This window comes from Crocuta crocuta, unplaced genomic scaffold, assembly GCF_008692635.1.
Source record: "Crocuta crocuta isolate KB4526 unplaced genomic scaffold, BGI_CrCroc_1.0 scaffold26, whole genome shotgun sequence".
Taxonomy (NCBI): Eukaryota; Metazoa; Chordata; class Mammalia; order Carnivora; family Hyaenidae; genus Crocuta; species Crocuta crocuta.
The window spans coordinates 14,682,283-14,703,060 of record NW_027532249.1 but is presented as its reverse complement, the minus strand read 5'-3'; the positions used below and the strand labels follow the sequence as shown (position 1 = coordinate 14,703,060).

Here is a 20,778-nt window from a genome sequence, read left to right as displayed (position 1 = left end):
TCTCTCTCAAAATAAATAAAAAAGCTTAGAAAAAAATTTTCCAGAATAAGACTATGCCACCCCCAGCTTTGCCCATAAAAACCTCCCACACATAATCTTCCATCATCTTTTCTCATCCCTGCTGGCTGGATAGAGACAGCCTCCAGAGCAACCCTAGCAAACATATATTGAAGATAGTGGAGACCAAATATGGAAGGAGTCTGAGTCTCTGAACCTTTGTTTCAGGGGAGCTACCTGGCCAAGGTCAGTTATGCTTGAATGGTCACACAAATGAAAAATGAGCTTGCATTGTATTTAGCTGCCAGAGTCAGGATTTATCTGTTTTCAATCTTAAGCAACTTTAAGTAATATATGAAGTAAATGTTGACGGATTTTATGGCTTGAGGAAATGGGTAGATTCTTCTCAACATCAGTTGAAAGGAAAAATATATCAACTGGGGAGAAAAAAGTATCGAAAAGTAGTGAGTATGGCCAAAGAATATTTAGTTTTAGTTCAGAAGTGATTTCCCAGGGGCAGCTGGGTGGCTCAGTTGGTTAGGTCTCCAACTTCAGCTCAGGTCATGATCTCGTGGTTTGTCAGTTTGAGCCCTGCAAGGGGCTCTGTGCTGACAGCTCAAGATCCGGAAACCTGCTTCAGATTCTGTGTCTCCCTTGCTCTCTGCCCTTCCTGCACCACTCGCTCTTGCGCTCTCTCTCTCTCTCTCAAAAATAAACATTAAAATTTTTTTTAAAAAAGAAATGATTTCCCAGTTTCCTCTATCAGTGTTTAAGGACTTTAGAGTCTCTTTACTTAAATATATTAGCAATGCTATTTGAAAGAGTGACGCACAGAACTAAACAAAGCTGACATCTCAAGGATTGCTTGTTGCTCTCCATCCACTCAGCTTCCTTGGGGGTTTCACATGTAAAAAGAAAATTCCATAGTGCCAGCTTCTTTCTAATGTATAAATTCCTTAAAAGGCATTTAAAGGGGGGCACTTGGGTGGCTAAGCCATTGAAGCTGACAGCTCAGAGCCTGGAGCCTGCTTTGGATTCTGTGTCTCCCTCTCTCTCTGCCCCTCCCCTGCTCATGCTCTATCTCTCTCTTTCTAAAAAAAAAAATTAAATAAACAAGCATTAAAAATAATTTTAAGTCACTTTAAAGGCAATTAACAATTTTAGGTTACTACATAAAGAATAAAGAATTAGCATAAAGAATAAAATTGCATCCTCAGTAGCCCAGGAGAATTAGTTGGCCCCTTTTCTTATCCACTAACAAATTATTTGCTCTCAAAGGTGGAGTCTCATGATTACATGTTTGTTAATAGAATATTTACAAATTAAAAATTTGTTCTGAATAAGACCTAGATCTTCCAATTATGTTATAGCTCTAGAACACTTAAATGATGCTGCAAAGAGACCCAAGTGTCATAAGTGGAACCAACCATCTAGTTGATTACAGAGCCGAGGCTGGTTTGCCCAGAGATGTGGTCTCCCAGAAACATTCTTCCATTAGTACTATGTCCTGGGAAATTCAGACCGACCCTGAACCATCCTTGTTTCACTCTGCACTCACTCAGTACATTTACTGAACATCTACAATGTGCTGAAAACTGCGCAAGATGTTGGGAGTAGAACACCATATAGTGAACAAAAGAAAACACAGTCCCTGTCTTTCTGAAGCTTATAGTCTAGACAATTCCTGAGGAATCCAGAAGACTGGGTCAAATCCTAGAGTCATCCACTTTCTGGATTGAACCGTATCTACCTAGGGACCCAAGTGAGTCAGACTTTTAGTGACGCTGTCTGCCTGGCATCCCTAGAATTGATTTAACGTCCAAAGCCCATTAGCCCAAGAAGAGCCAGAAACCAACCCAGGCCTTCCTGCCATCTGAGTAAGAACTGACAAGGGCTACAAAGGATGTTTTCAATTCATCCACCAAAGTCTCGTAAACGTTAAAGAGGACCAGGAAACAACAGCAACTACAAAAACACCCTAGTAGGCCTTCTACATACAAAATTCACTCTCAGACGGTTGGATCCTGTATTGCATCTGGCCCGTGAGAAGTTCACTGTCTATACTAAGTTCATGAAAAAGCAGTAGAGTAATAGCAAATTTCTCTAAAAATTTTCTTTAAAAGTTATAATGCTGTTTCCTTTGTTACTTAACATGAGAATGTTAGAAACATTTCCTGAGTTTTCTGACTTACTGCATTTTAAGTAATTTTTTCAGTGTTTGCTCGTGTGTACACATACAGGGTATTCAGAGTCTCAGCCTAAGCTCCCTTTCTTCCTTGTCTTCATCTGGGTCTGCTCTAAAGCCAGCTCTGAGACAGAGACTGGGCACAAGTAGTTTCTTTGGGAGTTGATCTCAAGAAGCATGAATTGGGAGTGAGGGGGACACAGAAGATGGAGAAAAGCCAGTGGCTGATATATCAATGGCAGATTTTTTTTTTTTTTTTTGAGAGAGTGACAGAGTGCGAGCTGGGGAGGAGCAGTGAGAGAGGGAGACACAGGATCCAAAGCAGGCTCCAGACTCTGAGCTGTAAGCACAGAGCCCAACATGGGGCCTGAACCTACCAACCGTGAGATCATGACCTGAGCTGAAGTTGGACGCCCAACCAACCCAGCCACCCAGGTGCCCCTGTCCATGGCAGATTCTTACCAGCACCTACTGGGGCTTGGTTCTGGCAGAGACACTCTTAAGAATCCTGCCTTGGAGAGGCAGAGAAATGGGGAATTTTTCTGCTGGGTTAAGGGATGCTCCTGGGGACATTAAATCCTGCACTTCCCAGCCAGTCTATACATAGGCTGAGAAGCTGACCTCATTATATTTGGCCAGATGAGATGAACGATTCCTGTAAGACATTGTGTTCTTATTCTATAGCTTAAAACTGATGAATACGGTATCATCAGATGAACTAGTACAGCCTCATAAAATGGCCCTGCCTCTAGAGAATCATAGAAACTTCACACGTTTGCCACCCTGTAAGAAATTGCTCCTCGAGATCAAGTCTGAAGGGGATGCTTTTGTCAAACTGCACTGTCCAATAAAAATAACAGTGAAAACCACCCAACTGTTCAAAAGGAGACAGAGGAAAGTAACCGCCCTCACAACATAAGCTGTCAAATTGACTACAGCACATTGAACTCAAGTGTCGGTTCTCAGTAACTGGAAAAAAAGCGATGTGGTAAAAACAAGCATAGGGCCTAGATTTTATTTCCCAACCATGCATCAGAATTCACACTCTCTCCATCCCAAGTCTGTAGATCACTATTTGGTTCTGAAGTCTAACCTCTCAGAGACACTTTCATGGGTAAGTCCAGCATGAAGAAGAAAACGGATGCCCAACTGGACATACATGAATCTTACACGACAAAACCTACTTGTTCAAGCACAACAGGAAAGAAACATCTTCAGCCTGGCATAATTTATGCTGCTTCTCCTGTTTCTAGACTTTTCTAGAGTATTCTCTACATTTTTATATACAGTATTTTCTAGAACAAAAGAAGTCATCAGTCTGTCAATAATGAGCATTTATTGAAATTCACTTTATTTTATTAAGTAAAAATTTATTTAGAAACCACTGGCTCAAGAGGTTTAAAAATGCATCAGTTAGGGGCGCCTGGGTGGCTCAGTTGGTTAAGTGTCCGACTTTGGCTTAGTCACAGTTCATGGGTTCAAGCCCCCACATTGGGTTCTGTGCTGGCAGCTCAGAGTCTGGAGCCTGTTTCAGATTCTGTGTTTCCCTCTCTCTCTGCCCCTTCCCCACTCATGCTCTGTCTCTGTCTCAAAAATGAATAAAAACTATAAAAAAATTTTTTTAATGAAGCAGTTAACTCATTCAAACCTCACAGCAATCCTATGAGGTAAGGATGATTATTATCTCCCTTTATAAATAATGAAACTGTAGCACAGAGCAGTCAAATGTATTGCTCAGGGTCACACAGTGAGTAAACAGTGCACCAGGGTGCAAACCAAGGTGGGCCGACTCCAGAATCCACCATCAATCAACTCCCCTTCAGAGGAGCCTCCCCAGCAGGTCAGGGATGGGATTGAACACAATCTTCCTGCAGAAGGAGGCCATGGCTAGTGTCTGTTGGCAGCCAGCAAGGGGCTAACCTGTTCCTATGCTGGTATATGTTCTTTAATCCAACGGTCTTAATTAGATATTTTTTAGTACATCAAAAGGGCACTTCTAAAAGGTAATTTTTGGGGGCACCTGGGTGGCTCAGTTGGTTAAGCATCCGACGTCGGCTCAGGTCATGACCTCACAGTTGGTGAGTTTGAGCGACGCATCAGGCTCTGACGGCTCAGAGCCTGGACCCTCCTTCAGATTCTCTCCCTCCCTCTCTCTCTCTCTCTCTCCCTCCCTCCCTCCTCTCTCTCTCTCTGCCCCTCCCCCACCTGCTCTCTTGCTCTCACTCTCTCAAAGATAAATTAAAATTAAAAAAATAAAATAACATAAAAGGTTAAGTTTTTTAAAACAGCTTTAAGGTAGAAAAAGTAAATCCAGCAGGCATTGGTATGATAAGTATACATCATTTTGATGGGTTAAAATTCCCAGCAACTACAAAAATCTTCAGTTAAATAACTGGCCTAATAGGTAAATTCTGGTCATTACAGGCAAAATCTCTACTGAATTCATGGCCAAGGTGAGTTATTAGAGGGATAAGACTAATTCATAGTTGAAATTGGGCTTACAGAGTCTTTCAAACCATGAAGAGTCTTCCTAAATTATCTCAGGTGAAAATTGCTGGTGAAATATTCTTAGGAGAGCCCTAATTTAACACAACATATGCTCTGAAGAGGCAGACAGTCCTTCTATCACCAAACTATAACCAACCTAAATGAAGATAACACACTACTTCAAAGAAATCTCAGTGTCATTTAATTTCTAGTCTGCGGGATGTACTGCCTTTTGATTGCTTGCAAGCAATGCTTCTTTTTGGATTAAAATTTTTCCTTCTTTTTAACTGAAGTATAGTTAACATACGGTTTTCTATCAGTTTCATGTGTACAATACAGTGATTCAACAATTCTGTACATTACTCAGTACTCATGATGGTTAAGTATACTCTTAATCCCCTTCACCTGTTTCACCCATTCTCCCAACCCCCTTCCATCTTGTAGCCACCTGTTTGTTCTCTATAGTTAAGAGTTCGGTTTTTTTGTCTCCTTTTTCTTTGTTCATTGTTTTGTTTCTTAAATTCCACATATGAGTGAAATCATATGGGGTTTGTCTTTCGCTGACTGACTTATTTCACTTAACATTATACTCTCTATCTAGATCCATCCATATTGTTGCAAATGGCAAGATTTCACTTTTTTTATGGCTGAGTAATATTCCATTGTGTATATATGCCACATCTTCTTTATCCAATTATCTCTCAATGTAGACTTAGGTTGCTTCCATAATTTGGCTATTGTAAATAATGCTGCAATAAACATAAGGGTGCATATATGTTTTCAAACTAGTGTTTTCATTTTCTTTGGATAAATATCCAGTAGTGGAATTACTGGATCATATGGTAATTCTATTTTTAATTTCTGGGGGTACCTCCATACTATATTCCACAGTGGCTGCCCCAGTTTGCATTCCCACCAGCAGTGCACAAGGGTACCTGCAGCCCCACCTACCAATGGAAGCCTCTCAAAGAAAGCACCCTGCAGGTCTACATGTCTACAGCCCCGGCAGACGGGCTGAGGGCAGGCATCTGGTGAAGGCAGTATTTCCTAGATGAACTATAGTCTCTGCACAACTATGGCCACCCGAAAGATCAGTTTAATGTTAGTATTAGTACTATTATTAGTATCAGTGTAAGTGTTGCTGTCTATTTCTTATTACGAATCACTTACCAGCCTTTTCTTGGCCTGACTTTCAATAGTTCCTCCCCCATTTCTTTCTCCTCATTTCTTCAGAACTCCTCAAATTAGATTTCTGTGTAAGTTTCATTTCCTTCCACACTCTCTCAATCTTCCTACAGTCAGGTTTTCAATCCTGTCTCATCAAAGCCACCAGTGACTGCCCTATTAGCAACTCCAATATTACCTGCCCTGTTACTTGACATAGTATTTGATACAGCCTCTCAATTTCTTTTTCTTTGAAACTCTCTTTCCATGAACTCTTTATAGTTCCACTGAGGTATAATTCACCTACCATTCAACTCAGCCATCTAAAATGTACAGTCCAAATGTTTCTGGCATGTTCACAAGGTTTTCCGATCAATCATATTCAATTTTCATCTGTCTCCCCCAAGACAAACCATACCGCCTAGGAGTCATCCCTCAATTCCCTCCAGAGCCCCCAGCCGTAGGCAGCCACTAAGATACTTGCTTATCTGCGTATTTCAAATACATAGAATCACATGATACATGGTCTTTTGTGACTGGCTTCTTCAAGCAGCATGTTTTCAAGGTCCATCTGTGTTGTAGCTTTCATCAGAAATTCATTCCTTTTTAATGTTGAATAATATTCCATTGTATGGATATGAATATTTGGCTTATTTATTCATCATGTGATGGGCATCTGAACTGATGGACATCTCAGTTGTTCCCACTTTTTGGCTATTACAAATAATGCTATAATGAACATTAACAAACAAGTTTTTCTGTGTGTGTATGTTTTCATTTTTCTTGAGTATATAACTAGGAGTGGAATTGCTGGGTCATACAGTAACTCTGTGATTAACTTTCTGAGGAACTACCAAACTGTTTTTCCTAAGCATCTATGCCATTTTAGTTTGCCACTAACAATGTATTAGAGTTCCAATTTCTCCAGAGCCTCATCAATGCTTGCTATTATCTATCTTTTTGATTAGAGCCACCCAACCGAGTGTGAAGTGGTATCTCATTATGGTTTTAAATTACATTTCCCTGATAGCTTATGATGCTATCTTTTCATGTGCTTATTGACCATTTGTGTATCTTCTTTGGAAAACTTTCTATTTGGATCCTTTGCCTATTTNGAGCCTCTTGTATTTCCACATTTACTTCCTTCCCCAGGTCGGGGAAGTTCTCTGCTATAATTTGTTAAGACTCCCTCATTTTTAACATACTTTCTTCATCTGGCTTTAGGACACCACACTTTCTTGGTTGTCCTCCCATCTGTCATTCCATACCAGTCTTATCTACTGGTTACTTTCCTTTTCCAGGACTTCTTAATCTTGGAGCACCCCAGGGCTCAGCGCTAGATCCTCTCCTCATCTCATTCTCATGCTGTTTCACAGGTTAACACCATACATATGCCGTCAATTTCCAAATGTCTATTTCAGCACCAGGCAGCCTTGGACAGTGCACTGGGGAAGCACTCTCTGCCCTGAAGGTCAGTGTGTTTCAACCCCTACTAGGTGTTACTGGATCAGGAGAAGTTCATTCTGGCTCCACAGGCAGCCCTATTAGGGATCAAGCGTGAGCCAGGCACCAGATGAATAAAGCAGACTAGAACAGTATGCACCAGCTCTCAAAAACAAATTGTCAGTGGAACCACAGCCTGTAAAAACAGGTCAGGACCTCCATATTAAACCTAAATAAGGTGACCATCTGCTAAGATAGGAGATTTAAACAGGATTCAGAGTCTCCTTTTTTTTTTTAAGATTTTATTTATTTTGACAGAGCAGGAGAGAGCATGAGCAGGGGAGGGACACACATACATACACACACACACACACACAGAAAGAGAGAGAGAGACAATTTGAAGCAGGCTCCATGCTCAGTGCAGAGCCTGACACAGGGCTCAATATCACAACCATGAGATCACAACCTAAGCCAAAATCAAGAGTCAGATGCTTAAGTAACTGAAACAGCCAAGTGCTCCAGATTCAATCTTCTAATATAATATCTAAAATGCCCAAAATACAACTGAAAATCACTCATCATACCAAAAACCAGGGGAAAATAACAACTTGAATGAAAAAAACAATCAAAAGACCCCAATATGTGATGACAAAACAGATGATGGAACTATCCAACAAAAACTTTAAAGTAGCAATCATAAAAATGCTTCAGTGAGAAAGTACAAATATTCTTGAAATGAAAAGACAGTAAAATGTTGGATTGTGAGTAACTTGTTTTGTGAGTGTTCCTCAAGAAGAACAAATATTTCTAATACATCTTAACTTGATAAACAAGTAATGTCGTGACATACGAGTAGTATGTGATGCCAAATGTCACATGATCACAACTGAGCCAATAGGTCTTGAAATGTGCCTTGATATACAAGTACTTGGGATTATGGATTACAATCATGCTTCCATAATGAATTATGCTCACAAACCAAGGTTTTACTAAAACCTAAGCCAAGGAATAAAGGACATTAAAAAAAAAAAACTGAATGGAAATTATATAACTGAAAAAATACAATAACTAAAACTAAAAACTCACTAAATGGGCTAGATAGGAGAATAAATATGAAAGAGGATGGAATCAGGGAATTTGAAGGTAGAGCAATACAATGACGTAATCTGAAAAACAAGAGAGAAAATCAACTGAAAAAATAAATGAACACAGCTTCAGGGACCTATGGAACAATAATAAAAGATCTAACATTAATATCATCAGAATCCCCAAAAGAGAGAAGTTGAACTCATAGAAACAGAGAGTAGAATGGTGGTTACGAGGGCTGAGGGAAGGGAGAAGTCAGAAGATGTTGTTCAAAGTATATGAGTCTTAGTTCCCAGAACTAAAGAATCTAATGTACAACATGGTATCTACAGTTAATAATATGGTATTGTATATCTGAAATTTATTAAAAGAGCAGATCTTAAGTGTTCTCAATACACACATAGACAAAAAAATATGTGAGGTGATGAATGGGTTAATTAACTTCATCATGGTAATCATTTCACAAAGTATATGGTTATCAAATCATCACATTCTACACTTTAAAACACATACAATTTTATTGGAATGTCTGGGTAGTTCCGTCAGTTAACCATCCAACTCATGATTTCGGCTCAGGTCATGATCTCACAATCACGAGAGCCTGCTTGGGATTTCCTCTCTCTGTCCCTCCCCCTGCTTGTGCTCTCTCTCAAAATAAATAAATAAACATTAAAAAAACACATACAATCTTATTTGTCAATGATACCTCAATAAAGCTGGAAAAGGAAGGAAGGAAGGAAGGTTTTTTGAAATATCCCAAAGATGATGAAAGGTATAAATATACAGATTCAAGAAGCTAAGCAATCCCAAATATGATAAAATCTAAAGAAATCCATAACAAATGTCTCTTCCAGCCCAGTCAGATTCCCAGACTCATATCTTCCAGTGCTTAGTCCAAACCTCCACTTGGACGTCCAAACAGTATTTCAGTGGTCACATGTTCACAAAACTGTCCCCGAGTCTCCAACATCCCTGCAAACAGCAGTTCCAGTTGTTCAGACCAAAAACCTTAGGAATCCTCCTGAATCCTCACTTCTCACTCCACGTTCAATCCATTAGGAAATCCTGACAGCTATAGTCTCAAAATATATCTGGGATACAATCACCTACTTTCACTGCCACTACTGGCATCTTTCTTGTGGATTATGAGGACACTCTCTTAACTGGCTTCTACCCTTGCCCCCTGGTAATCCTTAATAGAATAGACATGGACATCATTTTTAAATATAAATCAAATTAGATCATTCCTCTGCTTGAAACTCTGTAATGGCTCTCATGTCACATGAAGAGTCCAAGGCCTTATTGTGGCCTAGAGGCCCTATTTGATCCGGCCCTGTGTGTTCTCTTTCTGGCCTTTTCTCTCACCACTTTCCCCTCCCTGACTCTACTCCAGCCACCCTGACCTCCATGCTGTCTGTCCTGATACCTTCCAGACAAGCTCCTACCTTAGGGACTTTGCAGGGCTATTCCCTTTTCTGGGTGACAGATAGCTACATGGTGAATGCCTTCACCTGCTTCCAATCTTTGTTCAACAAGCCCTCTCCTGAACATCCTAATTAAAACTGCAAGACCTCTTTACCCTGATCTACTTTTTCACTTTTTCCAAGGCTCTTATCGGCTTCTAACATATTATATTTACTGATGTATATTTTTGTTGGCTGTCTCCCACAACTGAATGTCAGTGTGTTATATGAGGAAATGAACCTCCATCTCTTTTGTTCTTTTATGGAGCACAAATACCTAGAACAGGGCCTGACATAAATATTTGTTGATGGAACAGAGTGGAAAAAATAGGAGGCACTCCCTCGTATGAAAGATGAAAGAAGAAGGTGCATCGGTTTTTCTATTGCTGCTTAACAAATGAACACAAATGTAGTGGCTTAAACCAAAGCCACTTACTTTTAGCTCTGTATTTCAAGAGTCTGGGCGTGTTGGCTGCAATCAAGGCATTCACCAGATGCCTGGAAAGATACTTCCAAGTTTGCACATGTTGTTGGCAGAATCCAGTTTCTTATGGTCATAGGATTGAGGTTCCCGCTTTTTTCCTGGCAGTTGCCTGCGGCTGCTCTCAGCTTCTGGAACCCATTATTAGGGCCTTGCCACGTGGCCCTCTCCACAGGTAGTTTACAACATGCAGTTTTCCCCTTCAAGGTCAGCAGGAAATTTTCTCATGTTTCACGTCTCTTCCTTCGGGTAGGGCCCAGTAGTCCCTTTTAGGAGCTCCCCTGATTAGGAGAAATCCTCCAAGATAACCTCCCTTTTGATCAGCTGACTTGGAACCTTGAACATATGTGCAAATCCCTTTATTTGGTCATATAATGCCACCTTACCACAGGAGTGAATTCCATCATAGTCTGCCACACTCAAAAGAGAGGTAATTACACTGGGCATGTGCGCCAAGAGGAAGGCATCCTTGGGGACATCTTAGCATACCACTGGAGAGGAAGACTGAAGTCAGGTTTTCTCATGGACCAGCTGGCCAAACAGAGCCAAAAACTATGATAGTCAGTGCTCACAGAACCAGGATTTCTGGGAAATGCTATAAAAATATCTTAGCTGTGCCCATGTTCATAGCAGCATTGCTCACAATGGCAAAAAGGTGGGTGCGACTCAAGTGTCTGTGGACAGATGAATGTATAAAAAAATGTGGTGCCCACATGCAGTAGAATATTACTCAATCCTGAAAAGGAAGGAAACTCTGCCAGCTGCTACAGTACAGATCAACCTTGGTGACATTATGCTAAGTGAAATAAGCCAGTCACAAAGGACAAATACTGTAGGATTCCACTTACATGAGGTACCCAGGGTTGCTAAATTCACACAGAGAGAAAGGAAAATGGTGGTTGCCAGGTACTAGGGGAAAAGGAGAATAGGGAGTTGTGGTTTATGGGTACAGAGTGCTGGTTTTGCAAGATGAAAAAAGTTCTGGTGACGGGTTGCATAGCAATGTGAATTTAACACAACTGAACTGTACACTTAAAAAATGTCTAAGATGGGGCACCCAGTGGCTCAGTCGGTTAAGCATCCGACTTCGGCTCAGGTCGTGATCTCATGATTCAAGAGTTTGAGCCTCGCGTCAGGCTCTGTGCTGATGGCTCAGAGCCTGGAGCCTGCTTCGGATTCTGTGTCTCCCTCTCTCTCTGCCCCTCCCCTGATCGTGCTCTGTCTGTCTCTCTCTTTCCCTCTCAAAAAATGAATAAACATTAAAAAAATGTCTAAGATGGCACATTTTATATTGTGTGAATTTCACCATAATCAAAAATAATAATAATAATCAATATCTTTGCCAATAAAACTACTTTTTACTGTTCTTAACTCTTTTGATAGACAGGTCTGGGTATCTGCATCATGACAGGCTGGGATGCAAGTATTCACATAACAGTCTTCACAATGATTAACCACTTAAAACTGATGTACATTTTTAATACAATTTCTATTATATCAGAAATCACAACAGAAACAATGACCCAAACTAACTTTCCCCATTCCAGTTGGAAGCGTAGCTTACCTGCCCTAGATCCAAGGTGACATTGACTTTGTTGTACTGTGTGCCTGAGGAGAGAGGAGGGCTTTGCCACCAACGCTCAGATCCATCAATCGCATTGGTGACTGGATGTGCTTTCCTGGGGTCCTCAGAATTGCAATAGTCACAGAACTGGCCCTGGGGGGAAAAAAGAAAAGTTCTTTTTTTAATTTCCAAGTAATTTTTTCCTAACGATTTAGTAAACAGGTAACTAAAAGTCCACTTTACACGGCTTAGAGATGTCAGCTGTTGAGATTCGTCATCATGTATTCTGCAGACAGTAAGGCTTTTTCGTCTTAATTTAATCTTAAACCATATCACCCGTTTATACCTCTGCTTGTCATGATTCTAAGATATATATTATGCTTATCTTCCATCTTTTTAAAAAAATTTTTAACGTTTATTTATTTTTGAGAGACAGTAACAGAGAACGAGCAGGGGAGAGGCAGAGGAGAGAGAGGGAGACACAGAGTCCAAAATGGGCTCCAGGCTCTGAGCTGTCAGCACAGAGCCCGACACAAGTCTCCAACCCACAAGCCATGAGATCATGACTTGAGCTAAAGTCAGACGCTTAGTCGACTGAGCCATCCAGGCGCCCTTCTTATATTCCATCTTTTACAGCTATGTTTTTCTTGTCCCAGTTAACACTGGGACTGGGAATCTGTTGTATCTGAGATGCAAAGATATCTTCCTTCAGCAAATCCTTTTTACTCTTTAGTTCCTACTATGCAATCTCCATGTCGGGCACTAGGGTACAAAGAGAATCCCCGTTTGCAGTCTCAGTGGAGGTGATAAGTACACAAATAACCACAAGGCAAGGATACAACTAAAGTGTATAATAGAGTTCTGGGTCAAAGGTGATGCATATTCCATGGGCTCAGAAAACAGGGGGGAAGAGGCGGAATTAAGTTGCCGGCAAGGGTAGACACAGCTTTGGCGAGTGTCAGTGAACAGCAAACAGGGAAGGTGTTCCAGGTAGAGGAACCAGCAAGAGCAAAAGCACAGAGGCCAGCTGGTCCAGTTTAACAACAGCATGAGTAATCAAAGACAAGACCTGAAAGATAAATAGGAAGATAACAGCTGGTCTGTGGAGACCAAAGTGAGAAATTGACAGTCAATTCCATAGATAAATAAGAATCCATTCTTATCTGGAGTGATACCTATTTGGTATTATCATCTTTACTGAATTCTGATTCTGCCGATACCATCTCATCTTCTTACTGAATTACTCTTTTGGGGGGAGGCAAACTCTTAATTCTGTTTTCCTTTATTTGTAATGCACACTTTTATAGACATTACCACCTCAAATGCTGACTATATACAGTCCTTTCTTATATACTGCATATATTTTAACTGGGTCAAAGGATCATGCTTCTCCAGTGGTGGGCTTCACCCACTGAACTGTTTTGCACTCCAATGAAATTGCCTGAGAGCACAAACACCATTTAGGAGGGGGAATAAACAAGTAAACTTGTACCCACAGCCTTTTCAGAACATTCTGTGACAAAATGGCAGCTCTGCCCTCTGACAAGTATCCCTAAAGTTCATTATTATTTTTTAATTTTTTTTAATTTCTTATTTGATCTTTGAGAAAGAGAGAGTGAGAGCAGGGAAGGGGCAGAGAAAGAGGGAGACACAGAATCTAAAGCAGGATCCAGGCTCTGAGATGACAGTACAGAGGCTGACGTGAGGCTCAAACTCGTGAACCACAAAATCATGACTGCACTGAAGTCGGATATTTAACCGACTAAGCCACCCAGGCGCCCCTAAAGTTCATTCTTCAGTGTTTAAATTTGATCCTGGTGTGGAACCAAATGTGTGAACAAATGTTTTCATCAAGGGCGTAACTGAGGATTCTCCCATATGTGGCGATATATTTATCTACAACTTTATCTTCTGCCGTTATGTGAAGACACTTGTGTAACTCAGAAGCAGCACCCTAGGAGAGGCAGCCCCATCAGTTCATGAGATCAGAGACCATGTGTGTCTTCCCTGTCACTACACTTCACCAGCACATTGCCCTGCACATCACAGAAGCCTAATAAAGGATATCTCCCTTCAGCGACTTTTTAAAAGTTTATTTATTTATTTTAAGAGAGAGAATCCTAAGAAGGCTCCACATCATCAGCACAGAGCCCAACACGAGGGTCGAACTCAAAAACTGCGAGATCAGGACCTGAGCCAAAATCAAGAGTCAAGGCACTTAACTGACTGAGCCACCCAGGCACCCCACCATCAGCAATTCTTAAAAATAAATGGGGGATCTTTCTATAAAATGTTCCTTTATAATAAAAAGTGTAATTAAAAACTATTTAAGCTAAGACATCTAAACATTTATGAATATTTTTCTTTTCAGTGATCTTTATTTTTCCCATTCTTCCCCAGAAAGAATCTTACCAATTTAATTACCTGATAAGGGAATTAAATTATGACTCCTCATAGTTTACCAGATTTACATATAGTTAGAAGTGAATCTCTAAGTATGTGGATGCTTATGACCTGTATTTATCTCTATCTCCATAATGTAGAGATGTAAGGAATGGAGGTGATGCTTTTTGTGTGGTTTCGGTGATACTCAATTTTCAAATAATTATGTCAACAATTAAACTGAACATTTACAGAGCACCTATTATGCACCGGTCACTATGCACTTCACATTTGCACCCTAAGATTATCACTTCTATTTTACCGCTGAGGAAACACAGTGAATTACTTTAAGCAATTTCCCCAAGAACCACATGACTGGTAAATGGTGTACCAGGACCTAAGCCTAGGGCCCCAGAAATAATACGTTATCCACCACCCTGTAATTCTCTTCCCCATCTAGGGGCTACAGCTCTGGTTTGTGAGACATTGTGGGTAGTCCGTAACATACATTCCTTCCTATAACTGGTCTTAAAGGAGCCTTCACAATAACCTAAGAGTTACTGTTCCAAGGCCTCTCAGACTCACCTCATTGCTTCTGCTGATACCCTAGTCCTTCTGCTACCCCAAATCAAACTGTTACCTGTTACATCACGGATAAGGACACTGGCTCTGGAGCTTTAACACTACAAATTGTCTGATCAAGGACTAATTACTAAAATACGAATTTTGAGTGTGTGAACAACAAATAATTTGAATGTATGTATTCAAAAAATTATAATTTTATGAACAAGAGAGCACTGCAGTTATCCAAGTTAGTGTCAACACTGATATGTGGCAAGCTAACTAATATAATAGATACATATATTAAAGATGGATTTCTGGGGCACCTGGATGGCTCAGTCAATTGAGCGTCCAACTTTGGCTCAGGTCATGATCTCGTGGTTCGTTGGTTCAAGCCCCACGTCAGGCTCTGTGCTGAAAGCCAGCTGAGAGCCTGGAGCCTGTTTCAGATTCTGTGTGTCTCTCTCTCCCTGACCCTCCCCTGCTCATGCTGTCTCTCTCTGTCTCTCAGAAATAAATAAAACTTTTTTTTTAATTAAAAAAAAAAAGATTATCTCTCCCTCTAATCAAAACCACACAGAGATACCACCTCACACTAGTCAGAGCAGCTAAAATGAACAAATCGGGAGTCTATAGATGCTGGCGAGGATGTGGAGAAACGGGCACCCTCCTACACTGTTGGTGGGAATGTAAACTGGTGCAGCCCCTCTGGCAAACAGTGTGGAGGTTCCTCAAAAAATTAACAATAGAACTCCCTTATGACCCAGCAATAGCACTGCTAGGAATTTACCTGAGAGATACAGGAGTGCTGATGCATAGGAGCACATGTACCCCAATGTTCATAGCAGCACTTTCAACAATAGCCAAATCATGGAAAGAGTCTACATGTCCATCGACTGACGAATGGATCAAGAAGAAGTGGTTTATCTATACAATGANGAGGGCACTTGTGGGATGAGTACTGGGTGTTGTATGGAAACCAACTTGACAATAAACTATAAAAGGAAAAAAAAAGATTCTCTCTCCCTCTGTCCCCCTCCCCCGCTTGCTCTCTCTCTAAAATAAAATTAAAAATTTTTAAAAAAAGATGAATTTCTAGTAGTGAACTTTGCCTAGGTAATAAAAATAAGCCAAACCTTCTGTTCATTTCTACATATCTACATGTGTCATTAGTGAAAACTCTGGCTTTCTTCAGCTTCCACTAAGGTGCTTGGTCTTTTCAAGGAAGCTCGCGTTGGGGTGAAGCTCATTCCATCCAGCAACTAGCTCCGCACCCAGCAGTGCCCACTCAGCAGCTGCCCGCACCATGGCCTCCATCTCAGAGCTCACCTGCATCTGCTGGGCCCTCATCCTGCACAACCATAGAGTGATAGTCCCGGAGGATAAGATCAATGCCCTCACTAAAGTAGTGGGTGTAAATGTTGAACTCGTCTGGCCAGGCTTGTTTGCAAAGGCCCTGGCCAATTGTCATTGGGAGCCTCCTCCACAACACAGGGGCTGGCTGACCCGCCCCAGCAGCTGGCGCCAGGGACCTAGCTAGGGATGCTGCAGGCTTGTCGTTGGGCAGAGTCAGCAGTCAATTCAGCTGCCTGCCCCCCGTCTGCCTGCTGGGGCCATAATCACACTGATCACCAGGACACTCCCTGTGCTGCCCGCTATGAGGAACTGTGGACGCACCAGTGTGTGCGGTTATCTTCCCCTCTTCCCAGAGCAGGAGTCACTCTGGAGTGGTGCTGGTCCCTGCCGGGGTTGTTTGCAGGGTGTGTTGGGGCAAAAGCAGCTTTGGAGGGACACGTGCCAAACGGGGCAGGGGTGGACGGGGCAGATCTGCAGGGGAATACAAGGCGGGGCACGCCGTGCTAACAAGATAAGTGGACAGCGTCCACGCTGGCTCCCAAAACCGGCTCGCTATCTAGACTGGGAGGGGAGGGGGCTGAAGAGAAATGTCACCACCAGCACCCCTGTCAGAGAGGCTAGAATCAAAATCACAAGAAATTCAAGCATTGGCGAGGATGTGGAGAAAAAGGTACCCACCTCGCTGTTGGTGGGAATGCAAATTGGTGCGGTCACTTTGGAAAACAGTATAGGGGTTCCTCAAAAAAAATAAAAATACAATTACCATGCGATTCAGTAATGCCACTACTGGGTATCTACCCAAAGGAAACAAAAACACTAATTTGAAAAGATACATGCACCCCTAAATTTACAAGAGGATTATTTACAACAGCCAAGATTTGGAATTAACTCAGGTGTCCATTGATAGATGAATGGATAAAGAATAGCAGTGTTATATACAACAGAATGTTACTCAGCTGTAAAAAAGAATGAGATCTCTGGGGCACCTGGGTGGCTCCGTGGGTTGAGTGTTTGACTTTGGCTCAGGTCATGATCTCACAGTTTGTGAGCTGAGTCCCACATCGGGCTCTGCTGTCAGCACAGGGCCTGCTTGGGGTCCTCTGTCTCTCCCCACGCCATCTCTCTCTCTGCCTCTCCCTTGCTTCCTCTCTCTCTCTCTCTCTCTCTCTCTCAAAAAGAATAAACTTTTTAAAAATTTTTTAATGTTTTATTTATTTCTGAGAGAGATAGAGAGACAGTGTGAGCAGGTGAGGTTCAGAGAGAGAGTGAGATACAGACTCTGAAACAGGCTCCAGGCTCTGAGCTAGCTGTCAGCACAGAGCCTGATGCGGGGCTCGAACCCACGAACTGTGAGATCAATACCTGAGCTGAAGTTGGACACTCAACTGACTGAGCCACCCAGGCGCCCCAATAATAAACGTTTAAAAAAATAGTAAGATCTCATCATTTGCAACAGCATGGATGGACCCACAGGGTATTATGCTAAGTGAAACAAGTCAGACAGAGAAAGACAAATAGCGTATGATTTCACCCTTATGTGGAATTTAAGAAACAAACAAAATCTATTAAGAGAATTTCTAAAATCTAAATAAATGAAACAACCATTTTCTTGGATACAGTATCATCAAAAACTCATCAGTTCTCCCAAAGTTGATCTAAAAATCAATATGAGTCCAATAAAAATCTCAATACAGATTCTCTCAGAGCACAGTAAGATAATTCTCAAATTTATATGGAAGAGTAAAAGACCAAGAAAAGCCAGGATACTGTTAAACAAATAGAGCAGGGAGAAGAAAGCCTGCCCTTGAAGGTATCAGGGCTTATTACGAAACTGTTATAATTAGAACAGAGCAAGAGGAGAGAAACTGCTTCTCCAGGACAGAAAAGAAAGCCCAAAACAGATCCATGCATTTTCAAAACCTTAGTACATAACAGAAGCAGTACATCAGATCCCTCGCTAATCCATAGCCAATGGAAAACAATACAAATTCCTACACAAGTCAGAAACAAAAATCAGCTTCAGATGAATTAAGGACTTTCATGTCAGAAATAAACTTTAAAACCAATTAGAGCAAAATACCAGTGAACATCTTTTAGAATTTGGAGCAAGGAATGGCTTCTTAAACAAGATTCAAAAAGCACTGACTACAAAAGAATAAACAGACTTGACTATGGTGTTAAAATTAAGAATATTGGTTCACCTTAAAGAGGTAGAAGGAAAAGTTACAAACTGAAAGACATTCACAGCATACAAGTGGCAAATGGTCTTTCATGACAGCTGCCATCAATTCCTTCTGTGTGTGTGTGTGTGTGTGTGTGTGTCTGCCACTTCACACGTCAAGAGGTAGAAGCTATCTTCCCCGGAAGCTATTCTCTTCTCTCCAATCCAAACCAACTTTATCATTTGCAGAAGTGTCATTCTGGGATTTTCGAGCGGATGTCTTAAAAGGATCAGCAAATTCTGCTTCCCTCCTCTTGTAAGCCAGCATCCAGAGAAGAAGTCCACTACCCCGGATCACCGTGCTATGAGAAAGCCCTGCTAACCAAACAGAGAGGATGCACAGGAGAGCACAGAGACACCCGACGTGCTCACAAAGCCTTCTGGGACCGTCCAGTCCTACCTCGGCAGCTACTGAATACATCTGAGCTACTCCCACGGACACCACATGGATCAAAAGAACCACCCAGCTGAGCCCTGTCACCGCAAACAATTACGAGGGAAAATAATTATTGTGTTAAGCCACTAAGTTTTGGAGTGCTGTCTTACACAAGAATCAATACCTAAACCAAGAACATAAAATCAACAAAGAATTCTCATCATAAATATATATCAAACTTCTGCAAATCAATAAGGAAGTATAGCTAAAAAGAAGGGCAAAAGTAGGAATAGGTATTTTACAGAAGAGGAACACATAAAACAAGCATTCAAAGAAATGTTCACTCTCAGCACCATTAAGTGATCAGGGCAGACCATGTGTAAGTAATAGTGTTCAAAATGTGAGTATAACCAGCATTGGAAAGAAAGTGGTATAAGTATGAATTGATCCAAAGACTTTGGACACTGTTTGGGCATTATCTCATAATGTCGAAAATTCACAATGCCTGTGGCCCAGGAATTCTACTCACAAGCTCATAACCCATAAACTCTTGCACAATCTTAATGACATCATGTTCAAGAATATTCACAGAAGCACTGTTCATAAGACCAAAATCCTGGGAATAACCTAATTACCCAGCCAGAGGAGTGACAATGAATCACAGCAGTACATTCACACAATGAATTAATAAATGACCAACAATGAATAAATGAATATATTTGACAACACGAGCAACCAAAATGAGAAGGACTCACTATTTAGGAATATATACAGAGATGTAACTGAGGCACCTGGGTGGCTGTCAGTTAAGCGTCTGACTTCAGCTCAGGTCATGATGTCACAGTTCATGAGTTTGAGCCCTGCGTCAGGCTCTGTGCTGACAGCTTGGAGCCTGGAGCCTGCTTCGGATTCTGTGTCTCCCTCTCTCTCTGCCCCTCCCCCACTTATGCTGCCTCTCTCTCAAAAATAAACATTAAAAAAGAAAAAAAACTATTTATAGAGATGTAAGAAAAAAAACTATATAAAAGGGAAAAATAAATAAAGGATTCAGAATGATGACTACCCCAGACTGTGGGAAATGGAGACACAGGAGGTAAGGAAGCCATATGGTTAGATAGAAGTTATTATCAAGGCCCTAATTTTGGTTTTGGTAGCAGGTACATGGACATTTATTATACTATTTAAAATCCATCCATCCACATATACATTAAGTCAGAGCATGCAAGGACCAATGATGAAAGCATGTCATAAACAGAGAGTTATGAATAACCCATAATCCAAGTCTGCATCTGAGGTCCTGTATTTTTTAATTACCTATAAATAGGAGCGCCTGCGTGGCTCAGTCAGTTAAGCATCTGACTCTTCATCTCAGCTCAAGTCATGACCTCACAGTGTGTGGATGTGAGCCCCACACCGGGCTTTGTGCTGACAGTGTGGAGCCTGCTTGGGATTCTGCGTGTCTCTCTCTCTGTTCTTCCTCCACTCTCTTTCTCACTCTCTCTCTCTAAATAATTAAACTTTTAAAAAAGGCCTATAAGTAAATAAAAGCAGGACTAAAACTGAGGGAAGTCAGAGAAGAGGGGGACAAAGAGAACAGGATTCTTTCCCTCTTGCGTTCGATTATTCATCCACCCATGTGACGAACCTGGGCTGGTATTCCTCTGTATTCCAGACAGAGATGAGGACACTGTAAGACAAGGAAAGAGACTTCTCTTGGGAATGGCGACAAGAGACACATGCTCTGAATGTGTCAAGGCTATTACTAACCTAGCCATATGGGGAACAGCAACTATAACAGAAGGGGCTAGAAAGAAAGGGCACAGAATTGTTCAAATAAACAATGAAACAGAGTTGAGATCTAAGGTTGGAAGGTCACGGAAGAGAAGCCAACGTTTCAGAGACTCACGAAGGGACTTTTTCAGGAGCACGGGGAAAAAAGTCTTCCCTAGTTCCTAACATTTTTGATGACTGTCCTTAACGAAAATCCTCTCCTATACAATGCTTCCCATCTA

At 41.3% G+C, this 20,778-nt stretch overlaps 1 protein-coding gene across 1 annotated transcript in view; it reads right to left on the bottom strand.

Moving 5' to 3' along the window:
- Positions 1 to 20,778, bottom strand: part of LAMA3 (laminin subunit alpha 3) — a 263,483-nt gene that overhangs the window by 224,509 nt on the left and 18,196 nt on the right. The window contains exon 2 of the mRNA XM_077778240.1: positions 11,871 to 12,023. Coding sequence (XP_077634366.1) covers positions 11,871 to 12,023 — 153 coding nt within the window. The remainder of the gene's footprint in view (positions 1 to 11,870; positions 12,024 to 20,778) is intronic.